Source organism: Bubalus bubalis, chromosome 2, assembly GCF_019923935.1.
Source record: "Bubalus bubalis isolate 160015118507 breed Murrah chromosome 2, NDDB_SH_1, whole genome shotgun sequence".
Lineage (NCBI taxonomy): Eukaryota > Metazoa > Chordata > Mammalia > Artiodactyla > Bovidae > Bubalus > Bubalus bubalis.
The window spans coordinates 78164157-78184271 of record NC_059158.1 but is presented as its reverse complement, the minus strand read 5'-3'; the positions used below and the strand labels follow the sequence as shown (position 1 = coordinate 78184271).

Below are 20115 nucleotides of genomic sequence, written 5' to 3'. Positions count from 1 at the left end.
AATTATTCTTGTAAGAATACACTTGTTGTTATTTTTAATATCTCTCCCTTGACTAGAAATAATGCTTACTCTCTGTACTATTTATCCTCTTCTTAGGATACAATTATTCATCAGCTGCAGAAGCGTTATGTGGACTTACTTATTTACACATATGTTGGAGATATCTTAATTGCCTTAAACCCCTTCCAGAATCTAAGCATATACTCTCCACAGGTAAGGAATGTTTTTGAGCATGTGGCTCCTTAACAGGAAATTTGAAATCTCAAGGAAAAATGAAAAGGGAGAAAAAGTGAGAATAAAATACCATGGGTGGACATACCCCAAACTGAAAATAATAGTGCAACAAAATTCATACATTTTGGGGGTGACTTTTAAGTTAATATGTAACGATAACAGCTAACATTAAATTAGCGTTTACTGTATACCGGGCATTGGGTTGCCTTGGATATTTCTCATGACCCTGCATGATGGGTACTGTTAGTAAGCCTATTTGGCAGATGAGGAGACTTCACATAGTTAAGTTAGTGTCCTTGAACAAGCTATGGAGCCAGTAAGTGAAGAACTGGGATTTGAAGTCAGGCCTGTATACTCCAGAGACTCTGCTCTACAGCCTCTCTGATGCCACAATTCCCCTGAAAAGTGACACAGCTTTGGTTTTATGGGCAAAGGGTATTGGGACATTAGAAGAGTTCTTTAAATTAATGTTTTTCAGTTTTCCAGACTGTATCATGGAGTGAAACGTGCCTCAAATCCCCCCCACATATTTGCATCAGCAGATGCTGCTTACCAATGCATGGTTACTTTCAGCAAAGACCAGGTAAGAACTTAATAGTCCTTCCCCACCAAGTCCCACAGTAGGATGTTTTCTGTCCTCCTTTGCAGCTCTTGAGTTTTCCTAAAATCTTGCCATTCTGGTTGCTGATACTGACTCAAGGAAATAGGCAATGAAATAGTAGCTCCGTGGGACAGGAGTAGTGATAAACTAGAGGAACAAGTGAATGTAGAAACCCTTTTCAAGAAATGTGAGACCTCCTCCTCAAATACACTCATTTTCCCTGGTAAAATATAATAGAAGGTGAAATTCGCTCAGTCATGTCCAACTCTTTGCCACCCCATGGACTATAGAGTCCATGGAATTATCTAGGCCAGAATACTGGAGTAGGTAGCCTTTCCATTTTCCAGGGGATTTTCCCAACCCAAGGATCGAACCCAGGTCTCCCACATTACAGGCAGATTCTTTACCAGCTGAGCCACAAGGGAAGCCTAAGAATACTGGTGTGGGTAGCCTATCCCTTCTCCAGCAGATCTTCCTGACCCAGGTATTGAACTGGGGTCTCCTGCATTGCAGGCATGTTCTTTTCCAACTGAGCTATCGGGGAATCCCTAAAGTATAATAAGATAATTCTAATATGAGAACATAGAGCTAACACAAAACTGATGACATGGTAATGACTATAATAAAAACAAGACGGAGAATGACAGAAATTAAGTTCTTTCCTGGGAAGGTTTCAGAAAGTTCATGGTCCAGTCCTTTTTGTATGAAATACTGCACACAGGCTGATAATGGTCACATACCGCACTGTTTAGCTGCTAAGAAATTGTGATGAATTGGGTAAAAACTGCACAAAAATTAAACTCAATGCTATTAACACAAAGCTCACCCATAAATTTTAACTGTCTGGACCTCCAGTTCACATTGGTGGCATATCCAACCTTTGGCCCTTCCTTTACTTGTAATATGTATTTTTTCCCTGGTGTGTTTATTCTGTTTGAAATAGAAACAGTCTAATTTCATGAGAAATTTTTATGAGAGAAGCACAATGTATATATTTCCTGAGACCTGTGAAATCCAGTTTTGGATTTGTTGAGGAACACTTGAAATTTTAATAGTGCAAATTATAAAATGGGATACATGGATTAACTATGGGTTAGAAACTTGGCTTCTCCAAATTATTACCTTTCCCAGAGATTTGTGAAATGTCCACAGAATTCATAGACAGGAGTAAATGAAGGGAGATATATGTGTTTTTCAAGTTACAAAGTTATCCCACTGTGTTATCTTTTTTCTGACACCACTTCTGACACCAAATATTGTGTCTCTGCCAACACTAGCCAGTTCTGCAATTCCCTGATGCCAACCAGATATCAAACAATTCAGTTCCATTCAATTCTGATACTAGCTGTCCAGATTTATTTAGCACAGACCTCACAGGTTCGGGGCTCAGTCCACAAGACCACCTGTACTTCAACACCAGTTGTGAAAGGGGTGCCTAGGCTACCCACTCTTCTGCCTGGCTGACTACAAATTTAGGGATTCCCACAATCCCCCTGAGGTTTGATAATTCACTAGAATGACTCACAGAACTCAGAAAAATACTTGTGTTTACTGGGTTTTTATAAAGGACACAACTCAGAAACAGCCAAATGGAAGAGATGCTTAGGGCAAGATATAGGGGAGAAAATGGTGCAAAGGTTCTATGCATTTTCTAGGCACAGGCCCCTCCCAGGCCTGCAACATATTCATACTGGAAGCTCTCTGAATCTCGTTGTTCAAGAGTTTTTATGACTCAGTCAGTCTCTAGCCCTTTTCTCCTCCCCAGAAGCTGGAATGGTAAGGCTGAAAGTTCCCTCCCCCTAAATCTTTTTTGGTCTTTTTTGGTGATCAGCCCCCATCCTGAAGCTATCTTGGGCTCCACCTTGAACCACTTGGTTAACAGTTATATTTGCTTGAAAGGGACTTGTTTGTGAATAACAAAGGATGCTCCACCAGTTCTATCATTCGGGACATTCCAAAAGTTTAGGAGCTCGGAGTCAGGAACCAGAGACAAAGACCCAATATATGTTTTTTATTATACCACACCCACTAATCTCCTTTATACATAAAGAGCTCCTAGAAAAAACTGATAGAAAGACCAATAATATTTTTAAAAGAAGGCAAAGGATATAGACTGGGCACAAAAAAGGAAAATATGAATGACATTAAACTTGTGAAAAGATGGCCAATCTCACTCATAATAAAAATGCAAATTAAAATTCTACCGAGATACAGTGTTTTGCCTATCAGAATAGCAGAAATCCAACATACCCAGTTGGTGATGCTGCAGGAGAATAGGCACTTTCATACAGTCCTTAGGAAAGCAATTTGGTATTATCTATCAAACTTATGAATGTGTTCCATTGTTTTGGTCCAACAACCCCATTTCTGGGAATTTATTCTACAAATGAACCTGCATAAATATAATGACCTATCCATAGGACTGTTCATTGCAGTATTGTTTGTAGTGACATAGGGAAAAACTCAAGTATCCATTCTGACTGGTTAAATAGACTATGGTACATCTGTACAAAGGAGCCACAAACGACTAAAAAGGTTAAAGAAGCTCTCGATGTACCGAAATGGAAAGATCCCTAAGATGTATTGCTCAGTGAAGAGTTAAGGTGAACAGTGGTGGATGTTATATGAAAACCATAGCTGAACACACAGGATGGTTACTGTGCTATGAATTCTTCACCGACACTTCATTTTTTGTATCAGTGCATTGTCATCAGCGGAGAAAGTGGCTCTGGGAAGACGGAAAGTGCCCACCTGATCGTTCAGCATTTGACTTTCTTGGGAAAGGTAATGATGACCTGCTTTCTGTATTGTGGCTTGAAGTCCCTTCAGAGTAACTGCATATTTCTAAAATGATGGAAATACTGGATTTTATTAGGGGGTACATAGAAACATTCCATCTTTATTATGCTCGCCTCCTGATTGCTAGGCCTTGTAAGATGTCAGCATGTCCTCCTCCTTTCATGTAGTGAAGAAAATAATGCCAGCATGAATTTACTAGATGTGGCAATTAATTTTTCTTGTTCTCAGTATAATACAAACAGTTAGCCGTTAAGTAGTAAAAGTGGTTAAGCACCAGGAGCAGGATCGGGGGAGTCACTAAGGTGATTAAAGGATTGGAAAGTAGAAATCTTTGAGCAAAAGTTGAGGGAAATAGAAATTTTTAGCTTGGTAAAATGGACATTGAAGATATGGCTGTAAAAATAGCCTAGCAATTACTTATAAGCAGTGTATTATGAGACTAAGAACAAATTTAAGTATTTTTTTTACAGAGGAGATTTATTGAATATTATAATGAATAACTGAGAAAAGTGATGGAATCTCTCTAAAATTCTTTCTAAACTCTAGGCATTTTATCTGTCAAGGACTTTAAGAGACGCGTGGCTGGTCGTAAAAACTGACCTAACCTAGCCTCATCTGATACTTATGCACCTGGGGAGATGCTTATCTGAGAAAACAGTGCTGCTGGTTGATGCTAATTTCCCAAATGGAGTTTTTTCCCAAAAAGATAAATGTGATTTTTATGGGCTGGGAGGGGTGTGTGGCAGCTCTACTGGAGTAATGGTTCTGGAGACTCCACTGGATTGTTCTCTGTTTGGCACAGGCAGATAATCAGACCTTGAGAGAAAAAATTCTGCAAGTCAACTCTCTGGTGGAAGCCTTTGGAAATGCATGCACTGCCATCAATGACAACTCCAGCCGTTTTGGAAAATATCTGGAAATGATGTTTACACCAACTGGAGCTGTGATGGGAGCAAGAATCTCTGAATATCTCCTTGAAAAATCCAGAGTTATAAAACAGGCAGCGTACGTGCCCTATTTTCTCACTCTGGTTTTATGCTGCAGCGTAGACAGGAGGCTCTGGGAATTTTTATGGCTACATTCCACTCTTTGTTCTTAGTATCCCTGCCCCCATTCCTACCCTCAGCCTCCCCAAAGGCAAGAAACTATTTAAGGAAAGGATACATGGTGATTTCTAACCTAAAGACATTTACAAGCACAATAGAAAGGGCTGGATGGGATTACTTTGGGATAGGTATGCCCATTCCCTGGAGTTGGTTATACCAGGTAGAATTTAACAATATGCAGTTACTTTTATAAATTACTGCTGCTGCTAAGTCACTTCAGTCGTGTCCGACTCTGTGTGACCCCATAGACGGCAGCCCACCAGGCTCCCCCGTCCCTAGGATTCTCCAGGCAAGAACACTGGAGTGAGTTGCCATTGCCTTCTCCAATATAAATTACTAGTTCCCTTAAAATTGAGCTTGTCTATTAAAAAAAAAGCACTGAGAATATTCCACATGTTAAGTTTCCACTAGTTTGAGAGAGGAAAAAGTTATTTTGTTTTAAGAAGAGCAATATAGGAACTTGCCTGGCAGTCTTGTGGTTAGGATTCTGGCTCTCACTGCTGAGGGTTCAATCCCTGGTTGGGGAACTGAGATCCCACAAGCTGCATGGTGCGGCAAAAAAAAAAAAATAGCAGCATAGCAGTAGTGGTCAATAGCATGGACTGTTCTTGGTTCAAGGCTGTTTCTAACATTTACTGTGTGACCTTGGGTATGTCACTGATAGCTTATGGAGAACGATGTCAGATTCATGATCTCCAAAGAAGATTTAGCCCTCATAGTTCAGTTGGTTTGAGAAGGCAATGGCAACCCACTCCAGTACTGTTGCCTGGAAAATCCCATGGACAGAGGAGCCTGGTGGGCTGCAGTCCATGGGGTCGCAAAGAGTCGGACACAACTGAGCGACTTCACTTTCACTTTTCACTTTCCTACATTGGAGAAGGAAATGGCAACCCACTCCAGTGTTCTTGCCTGGAGAATCCCAGGGACGGGGGAGCCTGGTGGGCTGCTGTCTAAGGGGTCACACAGAGTCGGACACCCACTGAAGCAACTTAGCAGCAGCAGCAGCAGCAGCTCAGTTGATAAAGAATCTGCCTACAATGCAGGAGATCCCGGTTCGATTCCTGGGTCGGGAAGATCTGCTGGAGAAGGGATAGGCTACCCACTCCAGTATTCTCAGGCTTCCCTTGTGGCTCAGCTGGTAAAGAATCTGCCCACAATGTGGGAGACCTGGGTTTGATCCCTGGGTTGGGAAGATCCCCTGGAGAAGGGAAAGCCTACCCACTCCAGTATTCTGGCCTGGACATTTCCAGGGACTATACAGTCTATGGGGTCACAAAGAGTCAGACATGACTGAGCCACTTTCACTTTCAGGGACCAGTCTTGATCACGCAGAGCTTTTGTGTGGCAGAAGTTTTATTACAGTGAAAAAGGACAAAGAAAGCTTCTGACATAGACATCAGAAGGGGGACAGAGAGTGACCCACTAGTCTTATCAAGTCCTTATATACTTTTACCAGACCCACTCCCACAACATACATCTTAAGATAACAAGATTAGTCAGAAGATTCTTGTTAAGAAGGAGAAACATGTCCTTGAGCAAGATACATTGTTCTTATATAATCATTGCTGCTAAGTCACTTCAGTCATGTCCAACTCTGTGCGACCCCATAGACAGCAGCCCAGCAGGCTTCCCCGTCCCTGGGATTCTCCAGGCAAGAACACTGGAGTGGGTTGCCATTTCCTTCTCCAATGCATGAAAGTGAAAAATGAAAGTGAAGTCGCTCAGTCGTGTCCGACTCTGTGCGACCCCATGGACTGCCGCCTACCAGGCTCCTCCATCCATGGGATTTTCCAGGCAAGAGTACTGGAGTAGGGTGCCATTGCCTTCTCCAATATAATCATTAGTATATAGCTTAAGGAAAAACATAACTTTGGGCAAGATGAGTTGTTTTAATGTGTAATCATTAGCTCTGGGCTTAAAGAAAGTTAGTCTTAAAGATTGTTGTCATAATAACTCAGAGTTTAAGAAAAAACAATACAGAAAAAAGGTTTATCCCTTTCTCCACCTCAAGGGCCCCTGAACTCCTTATCAAGCTACCTAAGAATTAACGCTCTCATCACCTAACCTCTCTGAGCCTCATCTGTGAAATGAAGATGCTCCTAGAGCCCACCTCATGAGTTTGCCATGAAAATTAGTGAGTTTGTTTATGTAAAAGAACTTTTAAAAGTGCCTGGGTTGGTACATGTTATCAGAGAGTTAGCCTCTCTTCCTATTATTATTACTGTTAGAGGACATCAGACTTCCTCAGGAGCATGGCTCCATTTATGCATTTACTATCTATTGAATTCCTGCTGCATGCCAGTGTTGTGCTCTCTGTTTAGGTTGCAAGAGTAAACAAAATAGACAAGGTCCTAGTATTCTTGGAGCTTGGAGTGGATCGGGATGAGAGAGGGATAGGTGCAGGAAGGGTCACAGGCATTAGGCAAAAAAAAAAACAAGCTTAATGCATAACAATTGTGGTAGGTACCAGGAAACAATGTAAGGCACTCTGAAAGGGAAACAGGTGAAAGGGCAATAGCCTAGCCTAGGAGGAGAGGGTTTCCTGTGTGAGAGACGTTTAATCTGAGCCCTGAGGATCACTAGAAGTCAGCCAAGGAGATGGGATGGGGACAGGAGTGGAGGGGTGGGGGAAGAGAGGAGCAAAGACAAGACTGAGGCTGGATCATGCAGGGCTTTGGAGCCAGGTTGAGGAACCTTATTCTAAAGACCATTCTTCTGAACCTTATTCTAAAGGTAAAAAGAAGCCATTTAATGTTTTGAAGAAGGGGAGTCACAAAACCCAACATGCATTTTGTTATGATGAGATGAAGGCTCTGGCTTCAGTGGAGCAAATGGATTGGAGACGATGCAAGACGTACTGTTACACTGAGACCACTAGGAGGCTGTTTTCAAATAAACCTGAGAGAGACTGTTAGCCTGAACTGAGCAGGTAGCAGTGGAGATGGGGAAGCAGGGGAGCTGATGAATCGGAGAGAGGTTGTGCAAGTAGAACCCACAGGACTTGTTTTAGGTTCAGAACCCCAGCATCTTCTTTTATCAGATACCTGCAGTTCCCTCACAAAATAGGGACTGACTTGAAAATTAAACAAATGCATGGAAGGATAGAGTCAGTCATTTTTAGCTTCCCTGTGGTGTCTTGATTAATTTTTATGAGGTGCCCTGCTTCTTTCTTTCTAAATTAGGGTTATTTTAAAGTTCAGGAAACTACCTCTGACAGAATAGAAATTGTAGTTTTCTGTGTTCAAATGTAAAGTGGTCTTTTATAAGGAAAATGTAAGGAGAGTTCTAAAACACAGCTCTGTCACTTATTAATAGAACTATCCTTATACCTTACTTTCCTTGTGGTTCAGATGGTTAAGAATCCACCTTCAATACAGGAGACCCAGGTTCAATCTCTGGGTCTGGAAGATCCCCTGGAGAAGGGAATGGCTACCCGCCCCAGTATTCTTGTCTGGAAAATTCCATAGACAGAGGAGCCTGGTGGGCTATAGTCCATTGGGTTGCAAAGAGTCAGACATGACTGAGCGGCTAATACTTTCACTTTCAAAGCCAACCTCACAGGGCTGTTATGAGAATTCGATGATATGTGCTTTTTGCCAAATATAGAATAATTGGCACCTAATAACCCATAACTCGGAGAAGGCGATGGCACCCCACTCCAGTACTCTTGCCTGGAAAATCCCATGGACGGAGGAGCCCTGTAGGCTGCAGTCCATGGGGTCGCTCAGAGTCGGACAGGACTGAGCGACTTCACTTTCACTTTTCACCTTCATGCATTGGAGAAGGAAATGGCAACCCACTCCAGTATTCTTGCCTGGAGAATCCCAGGGACAGGGGAGCCTGGTGGGCTGCCGTCTATGGGGTTGCAAAGAGTTGGACACGACTGAAGCAACTTAGCAGCAGCAGCAGCAACCCATAACTTATTATTGCTGTTAATTTTAGTCAATATGATAGCTGCTGCTGCTGCTGCTAAGTCGCTTCAGTGGTGTCCGACTCTATGTGACCCCATAGATGGCAGCCCACCGGCTCCCCCATCCCTGGGATTCTCCAGGCAAGAACACTGGAGTGGGCTGCCATTTCCTTCTCCAATGTGTGAAAGTGAAAAGTGAAAGTGAAGTCACTCAGTCGTGTCCGACTCTTGGCGACCCCATGAACCGCAGCCCACTGGTGGGTAAAACAGACTGAAGACATTGGATGAGAAGAAGGTGGGACTTGTGTAAGTCCTGGTCGTCTGATCTTTCTGGTTCTGCTCTTCTCTGGCACGTAGTAGGATCCTCTCACCAAGTCCTCCTAATTGGTCTCCTTGCATCCATCTTAACTTCTTACAATCTAGTCTCACATTTACAGTTTCAAACACTTCAAAGAATTCTATTTGCATAATCAACAAAATCTTCATTATAGCCTGATAAGGCCTGTGTGGGCTGGCCCTGCCCACCTGTCCACCGGCTTCTCAACCAGCAGATTTTTGGTCCCTACATGGATATCATGCTCAGAGGCTTTGTGTACGTGCTGCTCTGTCTCCATGAAATGCTTTCCCTCTTCTCCCTGTAGCTCCTTCCACTCCTTTCTCACACTTTAAAGTTTGATTTTCATGTTATTTCCTTTGAGAGTCCTTCCCCTCACTGGGCATAAGTGACCCTCATCCGCGAATGTTGTTTGTCTCAGCCCTTTGATTGTTTCTTTCAAAGTCCTTATCACCAGTTTTCATACTGATTCATCTCTGTCCATCACTAGAAGGAAGCTCCAGAGAGCAGGAATCCTCTGTCCCGTATCCCTGGCATCTGGTGCAGTGCCTGCCATACTTGGCACTCAGGAAGTTTATTAGTTGAGTGAACAAATAGCTGAGGAAAGGCTGGTAGAGATAAGAATGTACCAGGTGAGCTTGGACAGAATAATCAAGTAGAGGAAGGCCAGAATATCCAGGATAATATCCAGGAGAAACTGAAGAAAAGAGTGGGGCCCATGTCACAGACAGGGACAAGGAGTAGAAGGAAGATAAGATTTCTTTCCACAAAGCTACGTTGGCCAAGATTAGGATTTGTGAAAATCCTAGGGCATCAACAGAAGAGACTGACCTCCAAAGGAAAGTAAGGCTAGAGAGAAGGACTTTTCAAACTACCTTTGTTGAAAGACTAGTTTGTTTTTTTTTAATAGTTCATGATAAATTGTGATTTTATTTTTGTAAAATATAATTGAAGTGTATTACCAGAAAAATCATCATACTCTCAGATATCATAGAAATACCACTTACTATAAAATGTCTGGACACAGACTTTCCAGTTTCTTGTCTCATCAAGTCCACAGACCACACAGACCACAGTCCAGCAGCACCCACCCTGGCCAGAGTGGCCTAAAAACAGGTACATTCCACAAGACTAGGTAGACTGATGCATGCCATTTTTTGATTGTATTTGAAAGAATACGAGTTTGAGACAGTGGAGACCTTAGTCCTGGGACCAGTTCCCTTCCCTAACTTGCTGTACTACTGGTGAGCTGCTTCTTGTCTTGGGCTTGAGTGAAGTAGGGAGTTGGGGTGATCTTTGTAAGTTGGATATCACTGTCTCTGATGCAACATGGGCTTCAAACAAGATGTGTGACACAGATGCACAGTTATTTGGTCTGGAATAGAAAGATCTCTAAATGTAAGTAACCTGAGCTGTTACCCCCTATAAATGTTCCATTCTCTAAAGTCTTCTGTATAAACATAAACGTGTTTAATAGTGTGACACTGTGGAAATTGCTATCCTAATCCTAGCCCTATAGCTATTCTATATTTGGGATGTAGCATATTGTACTGTTTGCTCAGTGGTGTCTGACTCTTTGCAACCCTATGGACTGTAGCCTGCAAAGCTCCTCCGTCTGTGGGATTTTCCAGGCAAGAATACTGGAGTATTCTGCCATTTCCTTCTCCAGGAATGTAGCATATTAATTGCCTATGAATGCAAATTGGCTACAGAGTAATATTTTGCATGGAAGGGAAAAGCCATCGAGTAGAGAAGCCCAGAATACGTTATTAACAGTGTCCCGTCCCTACTTTTTTCCAGAGGAGAGAAAAATTTTCACATATTTTACTATATTTATGCTGGTCTTTATCACCAAAAGAAACTTTCTGAGTTCCGACTTCCTGAGGAAAAGCCTCCTAGGTAAGTGTCAGGGGTTTTAGTTGTTAATTTGTAATGAGTATACAATTAGCAATTGACAAAACTTGGAAATGGAGCTGTTCTCCTAACTGGACACACAGTCTCTTTAGCCAAAATGCCCACATGAGATGGCAGGAGCTTTATTTCCCTTTGCATTTTCTAGAAAGCTTAAAAACTCAATTGCAGCCATTTTACTTAGCTATGCACACCATTATTTCATCACAGTATTAGACTGTAAGGAAATGATCTTGCAAAGAAGGAGCCTAATGATACCCTGGTATTTGGGATGCCATTTGCCAAGTCAGTACTCATTCTGTGTGGTCATACTCCATGTAGGTACATAGCTGATGAAACTGGAAGGGTGATGCATGACATAACTTCCAAGGAGTCTTACAGAAGACAGTTTGAAGCAATTCAGCATTGCTTCAGGATTATAGGATTCACTGACAAGGTAAGTGATTGCCAGGACAAAAAGAAACTCAAGTGTTCATATTCTTGGGTCAATGAGAATGAAGACCTGAAAGTTCCAACTTGGGGCAGTACCCATGCTTTTCAAATGCCATGCTGATCATGTTATAAGGTCTTGCTACTTAGAAGTGTGACCCAAGGACCAGAAACATTGTCATCACCTAAGAGCTTATTTGGAAAAGGCGATGGCACCCCACTCCAGTACTCTTGCCTGGAAAATCCCATGGACGGAGGGGCCTGGTGGGCTGCAGTCCACGGGGTCGCTAGGAGTCGGACACGACTGAAGCGACTTAGCAACAGCAGCAGCAGCAAGAGCTTGTTAGAAATGCAGATCCTCAGGTCTAACCAGAACAGCTAAATCAAAATCTGCATTTTAGTAAAATCCGAGGGGAACATTAAAGTAGAAGTACTAAAAATAAAAACAAAAAAATGATGTAGAAGTACTTTTATAAATGCCAAATACCTGTGAACTGCTACCTCTGTCATCAATTCACTCCAGCTTTGATAACAAACACCAAAACCACACTGCCCTTTTCTGAGGTGGGGTTGTTCCAAACATTAGAGTGAATTGTCTAATAGGAGAATAAGAATATGGAGGTTACCCCCAAGCCACAGGAATATATTTGTGTAAGTAGTTGCTTGTGCCTCAGACAAATTAAACCTTTTCAACTTTCTTGCAGTCACTTTCTTCTCTGTGGTGCAGAATTGCAATTATTAGCTATAGTTCTAAGTATTATATAGCCTTTGTTATACTAGATACAGGCTGTCTCTATTAAATATATACCGGGGGTAACAGAAAATATTTATTACCCTAGGCTCAAATAATACTCTGTGATACATTCGTGTCATAGTTTCTGGGCTTTTTGCCATCAAATTTGCAAAATATACAGATTCTTTTGCCTTTCCAACAAAGGAGGTGAATGATTAGGAGATAGGTGAAAATGTTTAAATCTTCAGGGATTAGATTACAAGACACTTGAGTTAGCTTGGGACAGCCACTCTGGATAAAATATTGCTTTTGTAATCCAAGGAGTTTGGCCAGCCCTTTTCTCCCCAGCTTGGTTGATTTTAGTTATAATAATACATTTCTTCTTTCTAGCTAGCTGTTAAATTTTTCTGTCAGCCTCCCACAGACTTTAAACTGACAGCGGAAAATCCCAAAGGTCAGATACAAATAGAAATAGATTTCCCTTGGCTTCTTAGAAGAGAGCAATTAAACAGGTTCCAGTATTATTAAAGGACCTTTATGGTTGTTAATTTATAGAGCTGGTTGTTATCAAAGATGCGTCACCAGAAGAGTCAAAGCTTGACAGTAGAGCCATTTAAGGTCGCCTGGCTCATGCTGAAGTGTTAAGGGCATACTTTCTTAAAAGGGCACAGGAACAATAGAGAAGTCAGTCATAAGGTTCATAATATTTTGCTTCTAATAAGTACAACAATGGTTGTAGAATACTGTGGAAAGATTGATGCCAATTCTAAAGGAAAGTCTATTATATCAGCCCTGTCCTAATGGTAGAAATAATAATAAAACAGATGATGTTTTAAGATAAGCAAATTAAAAGCAAAAGAAACTAAATATGCTAAGTATATATCCTTGAAGTAAGCCATCCCTAACTCCTATGGGAATAAAGTTTAGTAGAAATGAATGAATGATTGCATGAACAGCTATGAAAATAAAGAAACACAAAAGGTAATAAATATTTTTAGTTTATGTCTGGTCTGGACTGTTAAATGAATAGTCAGACTGTGACTATATGTATGTGTGTGTATATTCATTATGTTCTATGTTAATTCATGCTGGAAATAAACAGTTTATGTCAGCAGTCCTGGAAATGGAAGGAAGAGGCTGGATCTTTCTTATCCTGATTTCTTTTGTTGTATCTTTGCTTGTATCTCTATAGACAACCTTTTTTGCTGAATTAACTCAGTTTGCTTTATGTTTGTAAACTCAAAGTTCAGTTCAGTTCAGTCGCTCAGTCGTGTCTGACTCTTTGCAACCCCATGAATCGCAGCACGCCAGGCCTCCCTGTCCATCACCAACTCCCGGAGTTCACTCAGACTCACGTCCATCGAGTCAGTGATGCCATCCAGCCGTCTCATCCTCTGTTGTCCCCGTCTCCTCCTGCCCCCAATCCCTCCCAGCATCAGACTCTTTTCCAATGAGTCAACTCTTCGCATGAGGTGACCAAAGTACTGGAGTTTCAGCTTTAGCATCATTCCTTCCAAAGAACACCCAGGGCTGATCTCCTTCAGAATGGACTGGTTGGATCTCCTTGCAGTCCAAGGGACTCTCAAGAGTCTTCTCCAACAGCACAGTTCAAAAGCATCAGTTCTTCAGCACTCAGCTTTCTTCACAGTCCAACTTTCACATCCATACATGACCACTGGAAAAACCATAGCCTTGACTAGCTGGACCTTTGTTGGCAAAGTAATGTCTCTGCTTTTGAATATGCTATCTAGGTTGGTCATAACTTTTCTTCCAAGGAGTAAGCGTCTTTTAATTTCATGGCTGCAGTGATTTTGGAGCCCCCAAAAATTAAGTCTGACACTGTTTCCACTGTTTCCCCATCTATTTCCCATGAAGTGATGGGACCAGATGCCATAATCTTAGTTTTCTGAATGTTGAGTTTTAAGCCAACTTTTTCACTCTCATCTTTCACTTTCATCAAGAGGCTCTTTAGTTCTTCTTCACTTTCTGCCAGAAGGGTCATGTCATCTGCATATCTGAGGTTATTGATGTTTTTCCTGGCAATCTTCATTCCAGCTTGTGCTTCTTCCAGCCCAGTGTTTCTCATGCTCTACTCTGCATAGAGGTTAAATAAGCAGGGTGACAATATACAGCCTTGACGTACTCCTTTTCCTATTTGGAACCAGTCTGTTGTTCCATGTCCAGTTCTAACTGTTGCTTCCTGATCTGCATATAGGTTTCTCAAGAGGCAGGTCAGGTGATCTGGTATTCCCATCTCTTTCAGAATTTTCCAGTTTATTGTGATCCACACAGTCAAAGGCTTTGGCATAGTCAATAAAGCAGAAATAGATGTTTTTCTGGAACTTTCTTGCTTTTTCGATGATCCAGCAGATGTTGGCAATTTGATCTCTGGTTCCTCTGCCTTTTCTAAAACCAGCTTGAACATCTGGAAGTTCACGGTTCATGTATTGCTGAAGCCTGGCTTCAATGGTATATGAATTACCATAACATATTAAATAAATTGAGTTTTAGGTATGTTTATGTTTAAAAGTACATGAAGGCTTTTCTGGCAGGTTATCTGTGAAGGTCAAAATTGGACATTTATTGCAGATCCCTTGATGAAGATGTTACAGAGAAGCCTTTGAGATTAGGGAATATTTTTTTCCCTTTCTTCAAAACAGATCATGAATTAGAAGAATACTGCTGAGGATACACTAGAGGGGTACATATTAAAGTGTTAATTGAGGGTGTTGAGATTTCCAGTGCCTTAATGACAGACAATAGGACTTATCATTGACTTAAAAAAAAACCAAAAACTCTTTATTGATGTATGACTGACATGCAAAACAAAAAGATTTTTTAAACCAACCATTGACTGTAAAGTTATGAATGTTGTGAGCCTCTGAAAAGGAAACTGAGTAAAGAGCCTGTAAGGAAGAATGCCTGTCAGCTGGGCCTAATGCAGTGCTTTGGGCAAAAAAATAAATAAATAAATAAAACACAACTGGTGAAAAACTAAAGACATAAGCTATTTCAAATCCTGAAAGATGATGCTGTGAAAGTGCTGCACTCAATAGGCCAGCAAATCTGGAAAACTCAGCAGTGGTCACAGGACTGGAAAAGGTCAGTTTTCATTCCAGTCCCAAAGAAAGGCACTACCAAAGAATGCTCAAACTACTGCACAATTGCACTCATCTCACACGCTAGTAAAGTAATGCTCAAAATTCTCCAAGCCAGGCTTCAACAGTACGTGAAGTGTGAACTTCCAGATGTTCAAGCTGGATTTAGAAAAGGCAGAGGAACCAGAGATCAAATTGCCAACATCTGCTGGATCATCGAAAAAGCAAGAGAGTTCCAAAAAAACATCTGCTTCTTCTTTATTGACTACGCCAAAGCCTTTGACTGTGTGGACCACAACAAACTGTGGAAAATTCTTAGAGATAGGAATACCAGACCACCTGACCTGCCTCTTGAGAAATCTGTATGCAAGTCAAGAAGCAACTGTTAGAACTGGACATGGAATAAAAGACTGGTTCCAAATCAGGAAAGGAGTACGACAAAGCTGTATATTGTCACCCTGCTTATTTAACTTCTATGCAGAGTACAACATGAGAAACACTGGGCTGGATGAAGCACAAGCTGGAATCAAGATTGCCGGGAGAAATATCAATAACCTCAGATATGCAGATGATACAACCCTTCTCGCAGAAAGCAAAGAAGAACTAAAAAGCCTCTTGATGAAAGTGAAAGACGAGAGTGAAAAAGTTGGGTTAAAACTCAGCATTCAGAAAACTAAGATCATGATATCCGGTCCCATCAATTCATGGCAAATAGATGGGAAAACAGTGGAAACAGTGAGAAAATTTATTTTTGGGGGCTCCAAAATCACTGCGGATGGTGACTGCAGTCTTGAAATTAAAAGATGCTTGCTCCTTGGAAGAAAAGCTATGACCAACCTAGACAGCATACTAAAAAGCAGAGACATTACTTTGCCAACAAAGGTCCGTCTAGTCAAGGATATGGTTTTTCCAGTAGTCATATATGGATGTGAGAGTTGGACTATAAAGAAAGCTGAGTGCTGAAGAATTGATGCTTTTGAACTGCAGTGTTGGAGTAGACTTTTGTGAGTCCCCTGGACAGTAAGGCGATCCAACAAGTCCATCCTAAAGGAAATCAGTCCTGAATATTCATTGGAAGGACTGATGTGATGCTGAAGCTGAAACTCCAATCCTTTGGCCACCTGATACAAAGAACCAACTTTTTGGAAAAGACCCTGATGCTGGAAAAGATTGAAAGTGGGATGAGAAGGGGATGACAGAGGATGAGATATTCGGATGGCAGCACCGGCACAATGGACGTGAGTTTGAGTGGGCTCCGGGAGTTGGTGATGGACTGGGATGACTGGCGTGCTGCTGTCCATGGAGTCGCAAAGAGTCAGACATTACTGAGCGACTGAACTGAACTGAACAGAGAAAACCAGAATTCTTCTCAACTTTCCACTTAGCCTCTTCTTTACAAAGAGAATATCTGCCTAAGTGGAAGAAGTGTATTTTGAGAAAAAGAGAAAAAGAAGCCAAGGTCATACATCCTGCTTGTGGCTTTTGTAGATAAATACTTTCCCACTTGTGCTGATTGGTGGTGAAACCAAATTCATACTCATTAGCAGTGAACTGGGAAACCTAATTGTAGGAATTGTTCATCTTCTTGCTAACTGTTCCTATCCTGAGTGAGCTGACTCCATTTTATGATATAGAAAGTTGGAAATTGGTAAGAAATAAAAAGATAGAGTAGGTAGCTAATCAATCCTAAAGGAAATCAACCCTGAATACTCATTGGAAGGACTGATGCTGAAGCTAAATCTCTAATACTTTGGCCATCTAATACTTTGATATAAGAGCTGACTTATTGGAAAAGACCCTGATGCTAGGAAAGATTGAAGGCAAAAGGAGAAGGGGGAAGCAGAGGATGAGATGGTTAGATTGCATCACTGACTCAATGGACATGAGTTAGCTCAAACTCTGGGAGATAGTGAAGGACAGGGAAGCCTGGCATGCTGCAGTCCATGGAGTCACAAGAGTTGGACACGACTTAGGAACTGAACAACAATGAGTGGCAAGCAGATAGCAAGATTCTTCAGGAAAGGCAGGAATACCAGGAAAGCCTCCATAGCTGGAGATGAGGCAAGAGGAAATGAGCAAAGTGAGGAAGGTGAAAAGTCCTTCCTATGCTGGCTATGAAGAGAAGAGAAGAGACATTGGATTGCGTACTGGGGAGAGAGGAGTAATCACACAGGTGGACATATCACTGATTGAATTCTACCATTAGATGAATAATGTTCTGACCTAAATATAGGAATGGATGTAGGTTCCTAGGCCAGAAAGGAAGAACTAACTGGCCCAACAGTGGGACTAAAGAGTCAAGGGGAATGGGCTGGAAACTGAACAGGCAGCACGTAAGGCTAATACCTCCATAACGAGGGGAGCACTGGGCACCCTTTCTCAAGTCCCCTTCTCTGAACCAAGGAAGGAGGCCCAATCTGCTTTGAACTTCAGTCTTTTGCTCAGTGCTTGAACCCAAAGTCTTTTCTGAAATATATAGGTAGTTTTCCTCTTTGAAAGAGGAAATCTCTGAGCAGCGTGCTGGAAAGAATATTGCCAAAGACACACAGGGTGAGATGCTGGTCTCGAGGGTGTGGTCCTTGTCATGTCCTTTGTGGACGATCATCCTAGTGGTGAAATGCCTGGATGCCTTGTTTTGGGAGGTTTCATAGCTTGTATACTTATACATGGTGTGTGTGTGTGTGTGTGTTTTAATTAGAGGAAATATTGAGAATTTTAGATAAGCTCTTGAGATAACTATGTATAGAAATAATAGATATAGAACTCACTGCTGTGGAGTCTCTGTTTTACTGTCTCGGATCTGCTTCTGTGGGGAGTCTGGATGCATTCTACAAGCCTCACGCTGTATTGATCAAAGTAATGAGGTTCTGTCATGTTAAATCCACGCTAGTCCCAGAAAACCCATTTGGTAGGTGTTCTCCTTAGCCACTCTTAAGTTGTGCGATTAAAACAGTGATTCTTGAAGTCAGAAACATGACATCTTGCCTTTGATTTAGGAGTTTGAAGAACAGTATTTTTCTATCGTGGAAGCCTAGTTTAAAATCCTCATTTGTCTTTGTAGCATTATTAGGTATCCAGCAGATGTCACTATTACGGTCCATGTTCAGTTTTTTGGCTTTACTGAGCAGTGTTTGCAGAAAAGGCTCAATTCAGAGGCAATGTGTTATCAATGGTCTAATGACAGTTTCTATTAGTTTGCTGCTATGTATAGTACTAAATCAAGTACCCAGCCTGAATATTTTTAGTCAAAGTACTTTATCTATAAGCATAAGATACAGGGATTTCCTGGCTATGTATTTCATTTCTCGCCTATAGGAAATGCAAATATTTAAACAAATAATTGTACTTTTTTTTTTACCATTAATTATTCTTACGTATTCCACCTTCAATATAAAAATAGGACTTACATCATCACAAATCATTTCTATTCTTACCAAATGTGTAGAGTTTTCTTCCCCATACTAACCAGTTCTCCTACAGTTCAGTTCAATTCTGACACTGTCTACCTCAAGTTAGCTTCAAATTATACAAGTTAGGGGCTTACTCCCACAGGACTGCCCCAACCTCAGGTACCAGTTGCAACTCCCAAATTTTCCTATTTCTAATGGACAGCCTGTAAATAGAGAGTTCCCAAGACCCTCCTCTTCAAGTTCAATAATTTTCTAGAAGGATTCATAGAACTCAGGAAAGCAGTTCACTTAATATTCCTGGTTTATTATAAAGGATGCAACCGAGGAACAGACAAGTGGAAAAGATTTATAGGGCAAGGTCTTAGAAGAGGAGGCACCACCTCCTCTTTTCACCTTCATGCGTTTGCCAACCCAGAAGTTCGCCAAACCTGGTCAATTAGGGGTTTTAGTGGAGGCTCTGTTACCTAGGCATGCCTGATCAAGTCATTGCCTATTGATGATTGATTCGATCTCAAGCCCTGTGCCCTCATTGAAGTCTGGAGTCCGGCTAAGATTTCCAACCCTTTAATCACATCGTTGGTTCCTCTGACAACCAGCACACCCATCCCCCAAGAGTCTCCTCCTTAGCACAAACTCAGATGTGGATGAAAGGGGCTTATTGTGATGAACAAAGGACACCCTTCTCGGCTCTATCTATCGCTCAGAAAGCCCTAGAGTTGTAGAAACTCTTTTGTCGGAAATGGGCATGAAGACCAGACGTTTATTTCTTATTGTAGTAAAACATGACAGGTAATTTCTAGTGAGTCTTTCAAAATGCTTTGACCTCATTCATAACTATATACTCTATAATTTAACTTCAGATGTTCTAATGAAACATCAATGAATGCCCTCCAACTATTTCATATAAGCTATATTCAAGACGATAAGGAAACTTCTCTACTCTTGTCTTGAGGAAAGACCCATACTTGAATTTGGGAGCTGGTATTAGCTAGGGTGGCTATGGTTTTTCCAGTGGTCATGTATGGATGTGAGAGTTGGACTGTGAAGAAGGCTGAGTGCCAAAGAATTGATGCTTTTGAACTGTGGTGTTGGAGAAGACTCTTGCAAGTCCCTTGGACTGTAAGGAGATCCAACCAGTCCATTCTGAAGGAGATCAGCCCTGGGATTTCTTTGGAAAGAATGATGCTAAAGCTGAAACTCCAGTACTTTGGCCACCTCATGCGAAGAATTGACTCATTGGAAAAGACTCTGATGCTGGGAGGGATTGGGGGCAGGAGGAGAAGGGGACGACAGAGGATGAGATGGCTGGATGGCATCACTGACTCGATGGACGTGAGTCTGGGTGAACTCCGGGAGTTGGTGATGGACAGGGAGGCCTGGCGTGCTGCGATTCATGGGGTCGCAAAGAGTCGGACATGACTGAGCGACTGAACTGAACTGAACTGAACTGAAAGGCTAAAAGTGTCTTAAAGAACAAAGAACAGTTCTCTCTAATGTAAGCATTCCAAGGCAAGAGGTTCAGACTGTAGAACATCTCTGTTCCATCGAGT

General features: G+C 41.6%; 1 protein-coding gene across 1 annotated transcript in view; it reads left to right on the top strand.

The window, feature by feature from the left end:
* MYO3B (myosin IIIB) overlaps nt 1-20115 on the top strand; it is a 547383-nt gene that overhangs the window by 295409 nt on the left and 231859 nt on the right. Inside the window, exons 12-17 of the mRNA XM_045163938.1 lie at nt 97-213; nt 713-817; nt 3536-3619; nt 4437-4639; nt 10785-10883; nt 11217-11331. Of these exons, the coding sequence (XP_045019873.1) occupies nt 97-213; nt 713-817; nt 3536-3619; nt 4437-4639; nt 10785-10883; nt 11217-11331 (723 nt within the window). The remainder of the gene's footprint in view (nt 1-96; nt 214-712; nt 818-3535; nt 3620-4436; nt 4640-10784; nt 10884-11216; nt 11332-20115) is intronic.